Below are 17,905 nucleotides of genomic sequence, written 5' to 3' on the forward strand. Positions count from 1 at the left end.
ATTATATTTTATTGCAAAAGATTTTTCTGAATTTGAAGCATGGAGGAAAGTATGAAGAGTTACCTAGCAACCCTTCTTTGATCAATGAATAAAGGATGAGACTTACTGTAGCTGAAGAATCTTCTCAATGCAATTTTTATTGTTTCCTATAATCCCATGCATATACATTTCTCATTTATTTTATCACTTCTTCCCCAAGGAGCTTAGAGGGGTACATTGAGGTATATATGTATCCGTGATACTTTTCAAGAGGTTTTAGGGCTGAATGAAGAGACTGTCTGAAAATCTCATACCTAAATATAATACACACACCCACATACACTTTTGTTATTGTTGTATTGCTTTGTTTCCTGTTACAGTATTTTTAATGTCATAAAAAAAGCATACCAGAAGCTTTTTCTGTCATTCAGTTAGAATCTGCTCTCCTGTAGCTTAAATACATTTTACTGCATCCTCCACTCTGGAATGAACATGCTTGAACATCTGTGAGACTTCTTTTTTTCATACATTGGGCAGTTCTACTTCTGCTCAGTCAACTTTTGCAAGGCTAAATATATCTAATCCTTCCATCTTCCTTCATAGCGGTTCTCCTCTGAAACTGTTCCAATTTCTCTGAATCCTTGTTAAAGTGTGGTCCCCAGATTTAGGCCCATTGCTCGAGGTAAACTCTGACTAAACTAGAATAGGATTAAAAGTAAAATTAATGTGATTTAGAAACTGTATTTCTGGTGAAACAGCCTAATATTGCAATCTCCTATTCAGTTTGCCATTTATTACTATTTTCAGATCTTTTAAAGAAATACGGCTCAGGTACACCCATCCTGTTCTTGTGTGTTTTGGTTTGGCTCTTGGCTGTAAATTTCATTCTGTTACTTTCTGCCCATTTATCCAATTTATCCAGAAGTTTTGAAGTTTAATTCTATCTTCTAGGGCAGTGTTTTTCAACCTTGGCAACTTTAAGATGTGTGACAGACTTCAACGTGTTGGAGTCCACATATTTAAAGTTGCTAGTTGACTGTTCTAGGGTATTAGCTATCCCACCCTATATAGAAAGTTGTATAACAAAAATAAAATATGTTCCATATGTAAATAAATTCAGTGAGATTTTTATTTTTACTTTACATTCCTTCTTAATTTATATTCCAAATAAGTATGGCTTGAAAAAAAAGGACAATTTTTCCCTCCTCATTTTTGAGCAATAAGATTGTCTTTTCTTCTTCCACATCAGTGTTTTTCAACTTTGCTGGCTAGGGAATTCTGAGAGTTGCCAAGGTTGAAAAACACTGCTCTACATTTTTTAAAAAAATTATGTAGCCAACCTATAATGGCTCCGAGAAAGAGAAGTAATTAGAGGCTGTATATTTGATGAAAGAAACATTAAATATTCTTAAGTATTTTATCCCTTTCTTCCTATTCTTTTACCTTTCCCTTTCCTTGGGGGTTTCTTCCCATGCATCAAACAGTTATTAAAGATTTGCCGATATATTTGTTTATGCATTTTCTCTAGCCAAAATGTCCTCTTTTTAATGTCTGTGATAAAGTGCACTCTATACGTTGCAAGAAATAGTGGAAAGGATGCTCTGGGCTTCTATTTTTGAGCCTGTAGTACAGCATACAATGAAAGCACATCTGTTACATTGCAAGTAAAGAGCATCATAAGATACAGCAGATGCCCAGGTTCCCCTTTTGCATGTTATGTTGAAAATGTAAAAAACAAACAAACCACAAACCTGAGCTAAAAGGGAAATAATTGAACCACCTGCTCTTAACTGCTGCTTCTTACATGCAAACCACTCTTATTTGATCAAAGATCAAATTCAGGAGACTATTTTTCTAAGTACAATTGTGATGCATTTGCTTATTTTCTAGGGTATTCTTGACAAGTGTTGTAGTTTCTCTTGCCATCTGTTATGAGGGCATAGGGACTCATGTGGTAACATCTCCAGTCTTTGTTGTATTCAAGGTAAGTAAGAGTATCTGTAAGGTATGGCCAAAAAAATTGGTGAACATTAGAACAAATTATATACTTATATACCTATTTGTGCTAGCAGCCAGAAAATTAATTTAAATCATTTATCATATGAAGCTTAAATGGTGGTAGGAGTACGGCCAGTGTTAAATTAAATCCTTTATTTTAATTGTATTTAAATTTTTTGACATGTGTATGGGTGTAATGGTGTATAGCAGCATGTATTTTTAAAAAAATTACTGTGCATGATTATGTAAACATGTGTTTTCAGACTGTATGATTCCCTCTTTTTCCACAGTTCTTTTCACATGTTATATTTTAATTTCTTAAAATTTGTTATTAGATATATATTCCGTCTTTATTTTTGTACAACTCAAGGCAGTGTACATAACATTCTCTACTCCTGTTTCTCCCACAACAACAATCCTGTGAGGTGGGTTGGGCATAGAGAGGGAGGGAGAGAGGGAGGGAGGCAGGCCCAAAGTCGCCCAGCTGGCTTTCATGCCTAAGGGAGGCCTAGAACTCCCTTAGGCATGAAATTATGGTCTCCCAGGCTCTAGTCTGACATTTTAACTGCTGTGCCAACATGTGCTAAAGAGTAAGCATGACTGCAGAGGGAGACTTAACTTTTTAATTTTTAGTGTACATTTTAATTTTTTAAAATAAAAATATAGAGGTACATTTCTCCCCCAGCCCCCAATACTCATTATGGGACATGTAGTGAACCTTGTGCATTGCAAGCATTTTAAGGCATGTGTAAGTTTGGGAAACACTTCCTGCTGTAATGTCCCTCCCTCTCCAAGCTTCTAACCTTGACATGGCATCAGAAAAACCGTGTGAAAATAAATTTTACATGCTGCTTGAAACTCTGTATGCTGGCAACCAACATTCTCCACGTAGCCATGATTTCATCTGGAACAATATTCTCCTCATGACAAGTTGTTGTTGACTCTTAGCGATCACATAGATTTTCTCCAGGAGTTCTCCCCATAGCTGCAGTAATTTTAACCCTACACCTAAATCTGCCTGGGTTAATTGTAGGGCTAAACCCAGTTTATTTTTGGTGGCTACTATCTGCAGAAGGTAACATACAGTGTGAGTAACAGGGAACAACAGTAAGACAGGAATGCAATAATCTGTTTCTTATTGAATTCATATGGTTACCTAACTTACAATGTGAAGAAATGAGATTTTCTTCTGAAATTTTTTAAGAGTGAGAAAAATAATTCTGTTCTTGAAGGTTAATATATAGCTCTATCTGAGAACATTTTTTTCTCAGTTAATTCTGTGGATCAGAAATCTAAACATCCCCAGACCAGAATCTCAGGTATGATTAACCTTTTGTCACTCAGAGATTCTAGTTTTCTTTTTTGGGAACCTTAGTGGGCCAATGAGGAAAGGTGGGTGGGTTTGTTCTTCTTAGCAGAGGGCTTCTTTGTTTTTAAAATGTTTTCCAAACCTCTCCTAGGAAATACCTTCCAGTTTTCCTATTTTTCCTGTCATTAGTTGATAGGAACAGTGCCACCAATTTCTACTAACAGTGGCCAAAGAGAATTCCAAGGGTCGCGTGTGGCAATATCTGGAGAAATCAGAAACTGAAGAGATTATGAAAGTTAGGATGAGTCTTAAAAATGACAAATAAAATATTTTGAATAGCAAATAATTTATGCAAAATATGTTACAAAAATCTAGGATGTTAAATAAATAATACAATGTATTCTCTTTTGACATTTTATATGCTTGCATTTCTTTTTAACAATATTCTGAAGATTTTTTCCCCCAGTAAGAGTTTCTTCATACAAATGGTTGAATTCATATCTCTTAAGTTCATTGATGAAGTCGTTGTAAAATACTTGGAAGAAATATTGAGAAAAATAGATTTGTGGTTAAATTTCTCTTTATTTATAAAAAAGGATTTTTACTATTATATGAAATTTTATCTTCATAGTTTGGAAAACCCAAGTATCCTTGAATCTTTTTTCCCTAATAAGATCACCATAAGATACATCTTTTTTATGATTTTAAAGTAATAGTGCTGTAGTATGTGTTTCAGTGGAATAGTATTATTAATAGTTTTAAAGCTTTTTAATCACTGACAATCATGTTCTGTTTGATCTACTGGAATTCATGAACAATTTATTTTTTATTGTAGACATTTTATATACCCTCCAATTTGATCTGCTGTGTAATAATTGTGTTTTTAAAAATTTTTTCCATCCAGATTCATTGGTGTTTACTACTGATTAATTTTTAATGCTTTCATTATTCCCACATATTTATGAGAATATTTTAATACTGCACATAAAGTTATGAATGTACAGTAGGATTGAGGGTTCAGTAGTAGTTTCTTCTTTAGGTAGTAGTAGATGAACACAGAGAGGGATATTCATTCACTTTACTATCTGTAATGACTTGCTTTTGTTAGCTTTGACCAAAAATGGAGATGGAGGGATTGTAGCAATAATAAAAAGAGCTCCCAGTGGAGGTCTGTGGTATACATTAGCTTATAGAAGGACCTGAATGTGAAACGGTAGATGACAAAATTTCTTACTGCATGTAAAGATAATGAAGTGATTCAGGGACTATGTGCATAACATAAGTGAGGCTGTGGCCACCCTCTCTCAGTGCCTGGAGGCTGTGGGGGTCTGGATGGGAAACCAGTCCTTCAGCTGAACCCTGGCAAGATGGAGTGGCTGTGGGTGGGGGGCTCCCAGGTATCTGGGAACTTACCATCTTTGGTTCTGGATGGGATTGCACTGCCCCAGACAGACCTGGTGTGGAACCTGGGGGTCCTCTTGGACTTGCGGCTCCTGCTTGAAGAGCAGGTGGCAGCCATGGCCAGGGGCTTTGCACAACTTTGTGTTGTGCACCAGCTCCACCCCTTCCTGGATTGGGAGTCCCTCCGAATGGTCACTCATGCCCTGGTCACCTCCCACATAGACTACTGTAATGTCCTTTACATGGGCTACCTTGAAGAGTATCTGGAAGCTGCAGCTGGTCCAGAATGTGGCTGTGCAAGCAGTCTTGGGAGCCCCAAGGAGGGCACATATAACACCGTTGCTGTGTGAGCTGCATTGGGTACCAGTTTGCTTCTGGGTCCAATTCAAGGTGTTGGTTATCACCTTTAAAGCCCTACATGGCATGGATCCAGGTTACCTGAGGGACTGTCTCATCCCCTCAACATTGACCTGTCCTACCTGGTCATGCAGAAAGGGCATGTTATGGACCCTGTCTATGAGGAATTGCCGATTGGCAGGGTCCAGGAGGAGGGCCTTCTTTGCTGTGGCACCCGCCCTGTGGAACAGCTTACCTCTGGAAGTAAGACAGGTCCCCACTCTCCCGGCCTTCCGGAAGGGGGTGAAAACATGGCTGTGCCACCTCGTTTGGGATGGGATGGGGGATAGTCAGTCTTGGGGGTGGCTGGTACTGTGATCGTGCCAAGTTCAAAACTATTGCCATCTTGAATTTTACATTTTATATCCGGTATTTTTATATTTTTATTGGTATTTATGTATATTTATATTGTATTGATGTTATGTTGTACTGTTTTTATTGATTGTTATTTTATTATCTGTAAGCTGCCCAGAGTCGTCGTGTATGAGATGGGCAGCAGAGAAATTTGATAAATAAATAAATACATAAATTTGTAGCCTTAATTAAAATGATCCTTCCCATTTAGGGGAAAAATGCTTATGCTCACACCTTGCAGATCTAAGTGAGCATGCGCCTTCCTTATGGCAGAGGGGCCCTGGCTTTGGAATGACCCTGGAAATGTTTTTGGAATACTTGTCATGTTAAAATAAATTATGATCTATTCCCATCATGGAACACTTAGAAGATTGCTTCCTTACCTTTGAGATAATGAGAACGTCAGTGTAAATGCAAAACAAACCTTAAAAATGTGTGATTAGTTCTACATTTTATCCCTCTTCTTCAAGGCACATGAGTCAGTCTTTTTGGACTTCATCTCTTAGAAGTCAGTTTTTCTATGTATTTTCTATATAATGAATTCCTTCCTTCCTTCCTTCCTTCCTTCCTTCCTTCCTTCCTTCCTTCCTTCCTTCCTTCCTTCCTTCCTTCCTTCCTTCCTTCCTTCCTTCCTTCCTTCCTTCCTTCCTTCCAAAACCCTTGGACATGTGCGTATTGGCTTATAAATATTTTAGGGCAATGCTGAAACAATCAAACATACCCGTAGACAGCATATGTTACTAGAACTGATTGTTATGTTATCATCTGTTGTTTCACTTTGCTTTGTAGTGTGACTAAAGAAAACCATATCCAGGTCAACCATCCCAAACAGGTTTGTTTTTCTAGTTAAATGAAACTTCGTTGCTATGATTACTGTCTTTGTCTTCAGTGGTGTTTTTTTTCCTTTAGTCCATTCCATTATTGTATTTGTGTTATGAAAGAATAAAACAATGAGTCATTCATTCAGAAAAGTATTGTTAAAATATCCCTCTTTATCATTACATTTCATTGCTTGAAAAAGCAGTTTGTAATTCAAGGCAAGAGTTAATTTGGAGAACTGTTAAAAAATCTTTTTTTTTATTAGCTCCTCTCCCCCCACCTCCCCCCATGTCCATGTCTATATGAGTTTGAACAATCCAACTCTCATTTGGTTAATAGATTATTTCCAGAATATGTTGAAAGAATTCTGTTGTGTGATAGAGTTTCTGCCTAATTTGCACAGTGCAGAATTTTAGAGTGTTTTGTTTTGGGGATATAAATGCAGAACCAACAAGTTTCTACAGAACTGAGAAACTCTGAATATAACACAAAGTATAATTTTTGTTAATTTAAAATTTTAGAAACTGAAAATTGGAAAATAAAATAAAGCATGGTCCTGTACATACCAGTACATTTCAGTATATTGAAACTTTACAATATGAAAAAATACATTAGCTCTGTACAGTTTTTTTTTCTTTTTACATATAGGTAGGATGAGTTTTGAAAAAAAGATTTATTTTAAGGATCATACTCCATTTTGAAGTCAAAAAGACTGCACAACTTAGCTAATTACAAATTGTAGACTTGAAACAATCGGTATCCGAATGTGTAACTTTTTAAACAGAATTGGGAGTTTGAATCCATCCCTGGAGAAATATTGATTTAATTCTTCATGACAAATAAAAAAATTGGTGGCGACTCTGGGTTATCTTTCTGACCACTTAAGTCTTTCGTGCTGCTCTTGTGATTGTGCTCAGATCCAGGTCAGTCTCTAATTGTGTCTCCATTGTTTCTTCCTGTGCATTTGAGTCATAGGACTTGTGACCAAGAAGTTCATGATGTACACCACAGTAACTTATTGTAGGCTGATCGTATGCGAGAAATGTAGACATATTCATAGATAAAGGTATCTGGAAAGGAAATATGTATGAAAAATAATTAGTAGAGAAGCATTTGAAGGTGAAACTAGATTTAATGCCCAGAGACCATGACTACATCTTCCATCTTTCTTTAATATATTCGCAACTGCATGGGAGGTGGGAAATCAGATTGCTCTGGAGTGCCTGAGTGAGGGGTGTTTTCATTATGAAGTTCTTTTACCTCCATATTTATCATTTGTCCCTTAGAACATAACATTTTTCATGAGAAAAAAATTAGATAAGGAATAGTGGCAAATCCCCACATCACAATTCCACAGTCCTGATCAGATTCCCTCCCCATCTTTGTGTACCCATGGTTATATTTCCAACAGAAACTAGATTTAGTTTTATGGCAACTTTCAAAAAAACCAAACCAAACCTAAGCTTAGAAACTAGGGATCTTTGGAGCAGTGACTGCAAATGCTCCTGTGAGTTGCATTGAATTGTGAAAACTTAATAAATACTTTTTTAAACAGTCATTAGAATTGTCATGTGGAAATTTCCCTCGAAGGATGGTGCAATATAACAGTTTAGGTTGTTTTATAATGCAAAAATTTTAAGAGTAAATCCAGCCGAGTTCTCCATTTGAGTAAATCCCATTTCCTGGCAGCCAGGAAATTTCTAGGCAAGGCGCACAGCCGGGTTAACATGCTTCCTTCCCATCCTCAGCTGGGAGGAGAGTATGCTGATAAAAAAAGTGCTGCCCCCACAGCCTACCTTTTACTGTGCCCAGTATTGAGGATGGAAGTGCTGTTGGCCTCCCCAAGTTCCATGCAGGGAAGTTTCAGGGCAGTGATTAGTTATACCTTGAGACTGCAGGGAGGAGTGCCAATTGGCAAGCTGACAAGGAGACACCACTTGGATTTGCTGGAGCCTGTTGCAGTCCCTGAGCCTCCCAATTACCGGCAAGCCTGTTCATTTTTATCAAGAAATGTGCTGTTCAGGCTTGAGAAAGTAAAATTAAACATAGGTGTTCACAGTACTCCAATTTCCTCTCTCCTGCACCAAAAACTGTAGCAAAAGTATGCCCAAACTGCAGACCACACGGAGGGTCATCTTGCCTCCTTTTTCCTAATTCTTATTAGTGTATTTAAGATGATCATAAGAGGTTTTGGGGTGCATTGTTCCAAGTAGCTAAGTAAACAAGCAAAGATAACTAAAGCAAAAATCAGCAGCAACAACAAATTCTGGAGTATCTCATCACCCTGAGAAAAATGTCTTGATTCTGAATTTTCAATAGACCCAACTTCTGTGGGTCTTTCAATAAGATACAAGATGATGATGATGATGATGATGATGATGTTGATGAATATTATTCCTGCTGGGCAAGTGGAGCAAGTAACTTGGAGTTATTTCCTTGATCACCTACACCTATTTCCTTTGTAAGCTCGGTACCCATTGCATGCCCGAATTTCGCTTGTGGGTGGCTTGTGATGCTCTCTTGTGTGGTTGTGGTCTTTTGGTCTCAATCTCTTTTTTTAAAACTATAAATAGTATTCAACTATGCACACATTCATTCATTTATCTCTTTCTTGAAACTAGTAAGCTTCTTTGCTCCCACATAATTGCATACTAGACAAAGTATATATACATCTATTTGTCTGGGTGTATATAAAATACCTAATACTTTATATTTTTAAATTTGTCACGTATGCTTTGAGTATTTTTAACTAATTACTATGTGCTAACTTCTTCCAGTGGCCCCATGAAGACATGATACTCATACACATGTTGGAGGAGGAGAGCCATGTTAGTCTAGGGTGGCAAAAAAACAGAAGTTTGATAGCACCTTTTCCAACTAACACATTTTATTAAAAGGCATAATAGAATTTTAATGCCTTTTAATAGAATTTGTTAGTATCTTTTCCCCAGTTCCTTCTTTTCAAAATACATTTTGTAAGGGTATTTAATGCAGTGGCCTTGCTAAAATTAAGCAATGCTAGGTTTAGTGGAGTTGTTCCAGCTGTAAAGATAGCAGTGTGAAGATCTTTACCCATATCCCTCTGCTGTAGTAATTGAATAGTTTCTCAGTTGGAAGCAGTAATGGGAACATGCTCTGTTTTATAAAATATAACATGTACCTCTTCCTAATAAACCACACTGCTTGATCTACCTGTTGTGCCTCCCATATACTGGAATAAGCAAGATAATATCACTGATTTATATTTGTTTACAGTTCAGTCTGTGTTTCGACAGAGTAAGAGATGTGTCATCAGCATCTGCAAAGAGACAACAGCACTGATCCCAGGTCTGATAAGGTTTCACATTCCAGGAGCATAGGAAATGCAGAGTGATTATAGTCACTGAGGGAGAATGATTTTTGACAGAATGAAAAAGTGCAGGTTGTAGAAGGAACAAATGGATGCTTCTATTTCAGCATGACATTTTTTACCCAGTGAAAAAGAAACAACCCAGATTAGGCTGTTACCCAGACAGATAGGGGGAATCCAGGCCTCCCACCTGAAAGAAAATTGCTTCTAGCCCTTTAGGTAGAATGAGCAGGTGTTAGACGCTAAAGATATTTGAACATGGACGGTAGTATAAATAGCACTTACATTTTAAACACAGCAGTTGTTGGAATTCTTTGATAATAGCATATCAATTTATCAGGCCCTTCATATCCTGAGAAATATATTCTTGGTGTACAATGTTGAATGCTCACCAGTGTGTATTATTGGCTTTTGCCACCCCTCCCCAATAGAATATCTTTTTTATTACAACCCTAGAGTTGAAGTGAGTCACTTTGGTGTAGTGGTTAAAGGCACTGGGGTGGAATCTAGGGGACTGGGAGTTCCAGTCCTGCCTTAGACACAAACATAGCTGGGTAACTTTGGATCAGTCACTCTCTTTCAGCCATAAGAAGAAGGCAAGGGCAAACCACTTCTTCAATTATTGCCAAGAAAATTGCAGGGACTTGTCCATATAGTCACCAGGAGTCAAGACTCACTCAAAGATTTTTTTAAAAAAAAAAGTTTAGTGACTTCTTCTAATGAAGAAAAACAATACTGCAAAGCAGTAATTTCCTGCTGCTTTTTAATAGCCTTCCCTATCTATATATCAAACCCTCATCAGCAACGTAGTGTTACCTTATTCAAACTGAGCAACTATGAGGCATTTAGGGTAAACTGACTGACAATATTTATTTCAAATTAATAAAAGAATCAGAGTAGACATCATCCTTGACATTTCTCATTCCAAAATGCCATACATATTTTCATAAATATCTGATTTATACTCCCGTAATATGCATTTGCATCAATATTTTTGATAGCCCCAATTCTGGAGGAACAGATAAAGATAATGTTTTTTCCCCCTCTGAGAAGACATTATTGAAGTTTTCCTATCAGTAAATGCACCCTCCTTTTATATGTATAATTTTAGGTAATTAATCAGCAAGAATACATAAATATTTTAAACCCCCTTTGCTCTTTGCTGTAAAATGCTACACATACAGCTTAATTTTCCATAATGTCAAAATGTATACTCCGTTCTCCATATTTCTGGTTGATATATCTTTTTCTTTTATAGGGAATGAGATATTATTGATATAAGATTTTAAACTAAATTTGTTCTAATTTTTTCAAGATACTACCAGTCTTCTTTTAAATGAGTTTTTTGCCAGAATGTCATTTCTACCTTTTCTTAGTAAGAATGGGAACACCTTATTGCCAGAGATGCTGTCAGTTTAGTAGAAATAATAGCAAATCCAGCCATTCACTATCTCTGGGAAGCGAACCAACTAGGACCTCAAATGGCTGCAGTGTAATCACTGTTCTCATTTTAATTACCAAATGCAGAGCTGGAAAACTATTCAATAATACCTAATGGTTCATACTGCACCACCAGCAGCACTGTGTATCTATAGAATGAAGCCTTGTTCTTGCTAGAGCTACTGGACATGAATTCAGAAATATATTATTTAGACTCTGCTCATGGGTGCAGAGCAGAGATGCCCTTAGCCACATTATGCTGCCTTTTTCATACAGGAGCAAACGATAAGATGCGGACTGAAATTTTACTGGTCTACTTATGGTTACACCTCCTTTTGGAAACTAAGCAGAATACAAAAAGTTTTTCATCGAATGCTAGACATGCTTCCCCCCCCCCTATTAAAATTGTACCGGCTAGTTAGGAGGCATTTAACACTGCATCTCTCAAGAACTATGCAGAATGGTGATGTTTATGTAATTAAAATAAGTCACTTCATGCTAGAAATAACAAATAGTGATTAGAGAACATTGCTAACAGCCTGCTTGTACCCTGTAGATGGTGAATTATGCCTGTCTATTTGTGTTTGACCCATCTTTTCAATCTAAATATCTGAGCTGGAATAAATTCCTTTTCTATGATTTGTTTCATGATGTATTCTCTGTTCTCCATTGTCTAGTTGTCTGTAATCTAGGTTATTGTCTCACAACTTGTTAGAAAAAAATTGAGTTAAAATAATTTTATACCTAGAGAAAGCTTTTAGGTCACCAGGTGGTGCTAGATGTAATGAATAGGATATATTATTTTGCAGGTGGGAATTTACCATTTGGATGGTATTTTATGTAAAAATATTAAAACAAACTGACAAAATTCCTTTATAGTAGGGGATTAGCGTAATATACTCCTTATTGAAAAATATGTGTTATGTCTTTATTTGCATGAATAACCAGGGTTATTTGGAAACCAAACTTTTGGACAATATCATGATCAATGGGCTTGTGATGAGAAAATGATATCCTGAGACCCTTTCTAGCCTAGGAGAATGAAAACCATTTTAATTAGCTTTTTGCTTGAGCCAAGATTCTGTTCTGAAATTTATGGCATTTTGAAACAGGACTATCTTCATAATTAATATCTTGTTTAAAAGTTGGTTGTGGCTGTTAAAAATTTTCCAACGCCACCAGTTTTGTTCCAATAACTGCCAACAGTGCTCCAAATAACAACCATCCTTGTAAGGGCCACTCATGGCTTTCCTTGGAAATAGATAAACTCCCAAAGAAATAAACTCCCTAAGGTTGGAATCGTTGTTTCAAAATTGCGGTGTTAGGCACTTTTGGGAAAGAATAGTTACAGAATGCCTACGGATGCCCAGAATGGTGTCCTGTAAACAGTTGTACACTGAATGAAACTCTCTTCCTCATAGCATTAATGTCCACATACCACTTCCATTGATTATTTTTCATTTTGCTAAATTATTATGTGTAACTTACATTTGCGACAGAGCAGTTTGGTTCTTAACATTCAAAATGCCAAGCCAGTACTAAAACTCCAAGATAAAAAGATCAATTATAGTTCTGCCTGTGGACTATAAGTACATAACAGGAAAACATCAGAGATTGATGGAATAAAAACAGTCTGAGTCATTCTCTGATCTTCTTGATGTTCCAAAAATACTAAGTCAAGTCACAGAGTTATTTGTACGAAAGTGTGACATTAAAAAAAACCCATCCAAACTGAATTCCCATTTTAAATAAAGTATTTTCAACATTTGAATAACACAGATATTCTTGGAATGCAAATAATTCCAATAATAATTTCTTGAGGTTATAAAGCACCAATAAATTGTCCTTGTGCAGAACAATAAATACAAAACCAGTAACCCAGCTTGTTGGCTGACAGGCTCCTGCATTTAGTGATTAGAAGAAACATTAATTAGGGCATGTGTATTTTTGGGATAAATCCTGGTCATATTCATGTGGCATGGTAAAAATACTCTGATTTCAAACAAATTTCTTTTTTAAAAAAATAATTTTTGAAGATTTTTTTCAACAGAATTAAAAACAGTACACATTTTGAATTAAAGAATAAAGAAAAGTAATAAGAAAGTGAAAAAGCAGTATTTCAATTTCTTAAATTACCTAGCTTTTGTGATCCTAAACAGATATGGATTCCAAGCTATAAACTGAGTAGGTCAACAGTGGGAGAAACTAAGCTGAATTCAAGAAACAAAAGGATTGCATGACATCTCATGCTGTTATTACACCTTTTAATTCTAGCAAAAATATTCTGTTGTCCCTGCACTGGGGGTGGATAAGCACCCTAGCGCTTGTTTGGGAAATCAGTTAGCTACTCTCTTCAAATGATGGAAGATCCTGAGTCAGTATGGAATGGGGCAATCAAAAGGGCACGATATCTATCCATCTGTTTCAGTTGGTCCAATTCCCTGCTCCAAGCTGATATTTCTCTGTAGAGAATGGAAACAGGATAAAGGTAGTGGAGGGATCTACAATCCGAAAGGCCCAGTGGTTCTCCTCTTCAGTCTTTTGCCACCAAGGATCTAGGGTTTTACAGCTTCTAATAATATCTGAGGCACTGTTGATTTTGATGCTGATAAGTGTCTTTATTTGTTAATGAATTAGGGTTTGTTTGTGTGAATTGCTTCTTTATATAACTGGGATTTAATATTAGGAACTTAAATAGTTATCAGAAATGCTTCCTGGGAGGGCTGACAAGGAAGGAAACAAAGTGCTTGGAACAATGAGACCATTTGTAAATAAAGGCCAGATGCCATCAATAAGCCCGTGTGAGTGATAGGAGACAAGCGGCCCATCACAACAAAAGGGCAGGAGAAAGAAACTCAGAATTGAAACATTGAGTGACACCTAGAGAGCTGGATTCTTAGGCCCTATAGAAGCTGATTTTCATCATGATTACATTTCTTTGTTGCTTATATAGTCAAGACTTACCCTTGAATCTTGCGCTAAGCTTCTGAGTGTGTGCCTGTATTCCTAGAGAGAGAGATTAATTGCTGTGCCCAAACTGGAGCTGCTGACACTTTCACATCTCTTAAACATAATTTTTGAAATGCTAGTAATTTATGTCCAAATTCCTGACATTTCATGTGGCACTATAGAAAAACAAATTACAGAAATACAGTTTTAGTTAGTTAACTGTGACCTTTGAAGGTTAAAAAGAAACTAAACAGTTCAACAGAGTGAAAGCTTTTAATTTATGTGCTGGAAAGCGATTAGGTTTCTATCGAAGGCCTATTGAGAAACTTCTGTTGCATATGAACTGATTTAATATTTTAGCCTTTGTAGTTTGGCCGAAGTTAATGGCCTTGTTTTACTATTGTTCTATGTACACTGTAAAAAATTTATATGGAAAACAGATAACATAGATATATCACAGTTTTAGCAGATTCAACTAAAAAGTCATGCCTGTGGAATATTGGAAGATACCCATTTCTCTAAGTACAAGGCAGATAATTCAGTGCTTGTTGCCAGGCCTGTGAGTTCTTTTACTCTAAAATCTACAAATGGTCCCTATGATCCTGTCTTCACCAGCACCTTTTTGGCTTTTCTTACCAACATATCTGATGTTGGTGTTCTGTAGAACACAACTTTGAACTTAAAAATGCTGTATCTTCTACACTGAAGATCATTATATGTGGTTTTTATGCATGCTGTGGTCCAACGAATGGTGTTAAAGGAAGAACTAAAGCATTGGCAGGGGGAATGGTGCAGCACTCGGAATGAATGTGATTGTGGAGAAAAATATTTTGTTAGGAGATGTGAATCATTGGGGAGAGGCAGAGCAAGACGAGAAAGTACAGAAAAAGTGGTTGGGCCATTTAAGATATAAGAATGAATAAGCAGGATGATTGTTTGATAAATATCTGCTTAGAAAAAGTCTGTTTGAATGAGGGTTTAAATGTAAGTCTGTCTGTCTGTCTATTTGTTTGTTTGTTTGTTTATTTATTTTCTCCACCCAGCTGCTTTTGCCTCCTCCTCCTCCTTTCTTTTCACCTTACCCATATTAGATTGTTACAACACTGTGTTTTAAGTATTTCTCTGCCTGGATACTTTTTGCAGTGTGTTGTTCTTGAACTCTCCCTCACACTTTACAGTGTTGATTAATCGATCCCACAGCTCTTTCTTATTTCTACATAGGAACACAATACAATGTTTATCAGGTTTAGGCTATTGTCTGTTTCCCCTTGCAGCAATCTTATTCTTTAGGTGCATAAAGAAGAACCAGAATATGGTTTGGGCTGAATTATTGCACTTTATTCATAGATACTTCTTATTGGGGTGCCCTGGATTTAAAGGGCATTGGATCTGATGGTTAAAATAAAGAGATAAAGCTGGCTGGGTCCATGGAAAGTCTTATAAAACTAAAATAATTAGTTCCTGCAAATTGCTAGGATAAATCCATAAAGGCCTGAAAAAGTGAGATGAGTGGAACAGCTTCACCAGGAATACTGCCAGCGAAACAAAGCTGGATTTGCATCTTGAGCATTTTGTTTGTAGAAAGTCAAAGAATAGGAACCTAATTTGTAACTATTTAATATATAACTTAAGTTTAATTTTATCATACATAATTCAAGAATGTGTACTTTCCTTTAATTTATGGATTTTATTGCTCTTTCTCTAAAGCACAACCTGGTGTACTTTTCTGAAATAAATGGCATCATGAAATTATGAAAAATATGGATTTTTGCATGTAAATGCAATGCTTTTCTAATGCAGCAAGTGCAAACTGGGTAAGTTTGTATAAAATTTGTGACCCCAGCTTTCTCCATTTTTCAGGAAACAGTCCAAAGCAACATGTGAGACAATGTAGGGTTTTCAGGGGAAGGAGAACTGGCAAGCATCATTTTCTTCCCCCTTACCACGGTGGTCAACCTGTCATGATCAAAAGGAACCCATCCCTTAGCAGAATGGAGAATCAGGATCCAATCCTGTAGTTCATTTCATCTGAACCTTTGACCCTATATTTGTAATGGTTGCCTATTCTAAAACACTATCAGACTCATGAGCAGGAATTCAAAGATATCTGATTTATTAAAGAACACTATGCAGGGTCACAGAGAAAGCTGAGAATGATGAAAGCGTGCCAAATTCAAAGTAAAAACCCTCGGTGCAAATGAAATCCCTCCCCCCGTAGAATCTTCTCAAGTTCACAATCCCAGGTGCTCCTAACGGTTTCTGATGGTCTGCGGGAAAAGTCCTTGAGCAGAGAAAATAACCCAAACACATTCCATTGTACTGATTTCACATACAGAGCTTGGTACAAGATCACGCAGCAGCTCCCTCCCAAACAGAAACGCGCCTCAGTGCTATGGCATGTGAAACGTTATGATGTATAAACCACATTGAATCAGTGAACATGACAATATTGATTTTCTAACATAAAAAGTTGCTTTTTAAAAGGTCATGTGACCACTGCTCATCACAAATATTAGAGTGTGTTGTAGTACCGATCTCGAAAAGGCTGTGATAATTATGTGTGTCTTATTGCATAAAGTCAATATGCTCTTGAGACATTCCTTTTTCATTTTTTATCGTTCTGTATGAGGCAGCATGGTAGTCTTCATCTGAGAGATTATGTGTAATACCAGTTGTATTAATTCACCTTGAAGTAACTCAGGCTCAAATCATACTAAGGAACTATGGCATTCTTTTTTCTGAAGATTAGAAACAAACCCAAACTTTCAAAGCCAAAGAAGGACAGGGCATTTTGGAGATAATGTTCACCCCCCCGATCCTTTTTCCATTCAAAATTACTCTTAAGTTACTTTCCCAGATGTGCAAAGAAAACTACAAAGTTTCTACTTCTTACTCATATCTTTGGCTATTGGGTGAAGAGCAACTTGGGGAGAGTGATAATTCTGAACCTGAAACAGATCAGATGGCAAAGGGGTTAAGCAACAATTTTCTCCCCTCCCAATTATCTTCTACATAATACGTACATCTACATCTTCATCAGCACTCAAGTGCTTGAATGAAATAGTCACAGAGTTTTGTTTAATGGGTTGGGTCTCCTTTGTGTATAGAGGGTTTTTGTTGTTGTTGTAGTGCCTTCAAGTCAGTTTTGACCCCTGGAGCCTGCCTGGACCAGTCCCTGCAATTTTCTTGAGGTTTTTAGGAAGTGGTTTGCCATTGCCTGCCTCCTAGGACTGAGAGAAAGTGACTGTCCCAAGGTCACCCAGCTGGCTTTGTGCCTAAGGTGGAACTAGAACTCATGGTCTCCCGGTTTCTAGCCTGGTGCCTTAACCACTACTCTACTTATAGAGATTGTTAATCTGTTTTATTACAGGGCAATAGATAGTTGTCTTTCCTCGTTCTTTTCAGTAGCTACCATTCCACTAGCCTTCCTTCTGTGTTGCTTAGTGCAAAAGCATTTATTTATTTATTTATTTATTTATTTATTAAACTGCATTCTTACATTCTGCCCCAATCTAGGCATATGTGTAAATCAGCTTTAAACAACTGGAAATGTGCTGATGTTTTTTGGCTGGAACATAAATAGCTAATCTGCAGGGATTGATTTGTTTTTCTAAGGTTATTCACATCACCAGCTGTTGACTTATGCTGGGAAATCACAGTCACGCATGAGTCTTTGTCCAGGTAGAGAAGTGCAGGCAGAAACCAACTCCCACACACCCTGACTTGAGCAGAGCTATTGTCTTGGCCTGATATTTCGTTAGGTTTATAAGCATCTGCCTAATTATCTGTCTAAGCATCTCCCTCTTCTCATTGTGCATAATTGTTTTCTTGGACCATTACTGTTAATGCTTTGCAGGTGATTTTCCTTAAATATTTTCCCTCATGAAGGAAAGCTAAAAGGAACAAAAACC

General features: G+C 36.9%; 2 protein-coding genes across 2 annotated transcripts in view; one reads left to right on the top strand and one right to left on the bottom strand.

The window, feature by feature from the left end:
* The window catches only part of CTNNA3 (catenin alpha 3), a 781,530-nt gene that overhangs the window by 215,622 nt on the left and 548,003 nt on the right, over positions 1-17,905 (top strand). The window lies entirely within an intron of this gene.
* The window catches only part of LRRTM3 (leucine rich repeat transmembrane neuronal 3), a 104,173-nt gene continuing 93,405 nt past the window's right edge, over positions 7,138-17,905 (bottom strand). The window contains 1 exon segment of the mRNA XM_063306586.1: positions 7,138-7,326. Within this exon segment, the coding sequence (XP_063162656.1) occupies positions 7,138-7,326 (189 nt within the window).

Source organism: Candoia aspera, chromosome 6 (assembly GCF_035149785.1).
Source record: "Candoia aspera isolate rCanAsp1 chromosome 6, rCanAsp1.hap2, whole genome shotgun sequence".
Lineage (NCBI taxonomy): Eukaryota > Metazoa > Chordata > Lepidosauria > Squamata > Boidae > Candoia > Candoia aspera.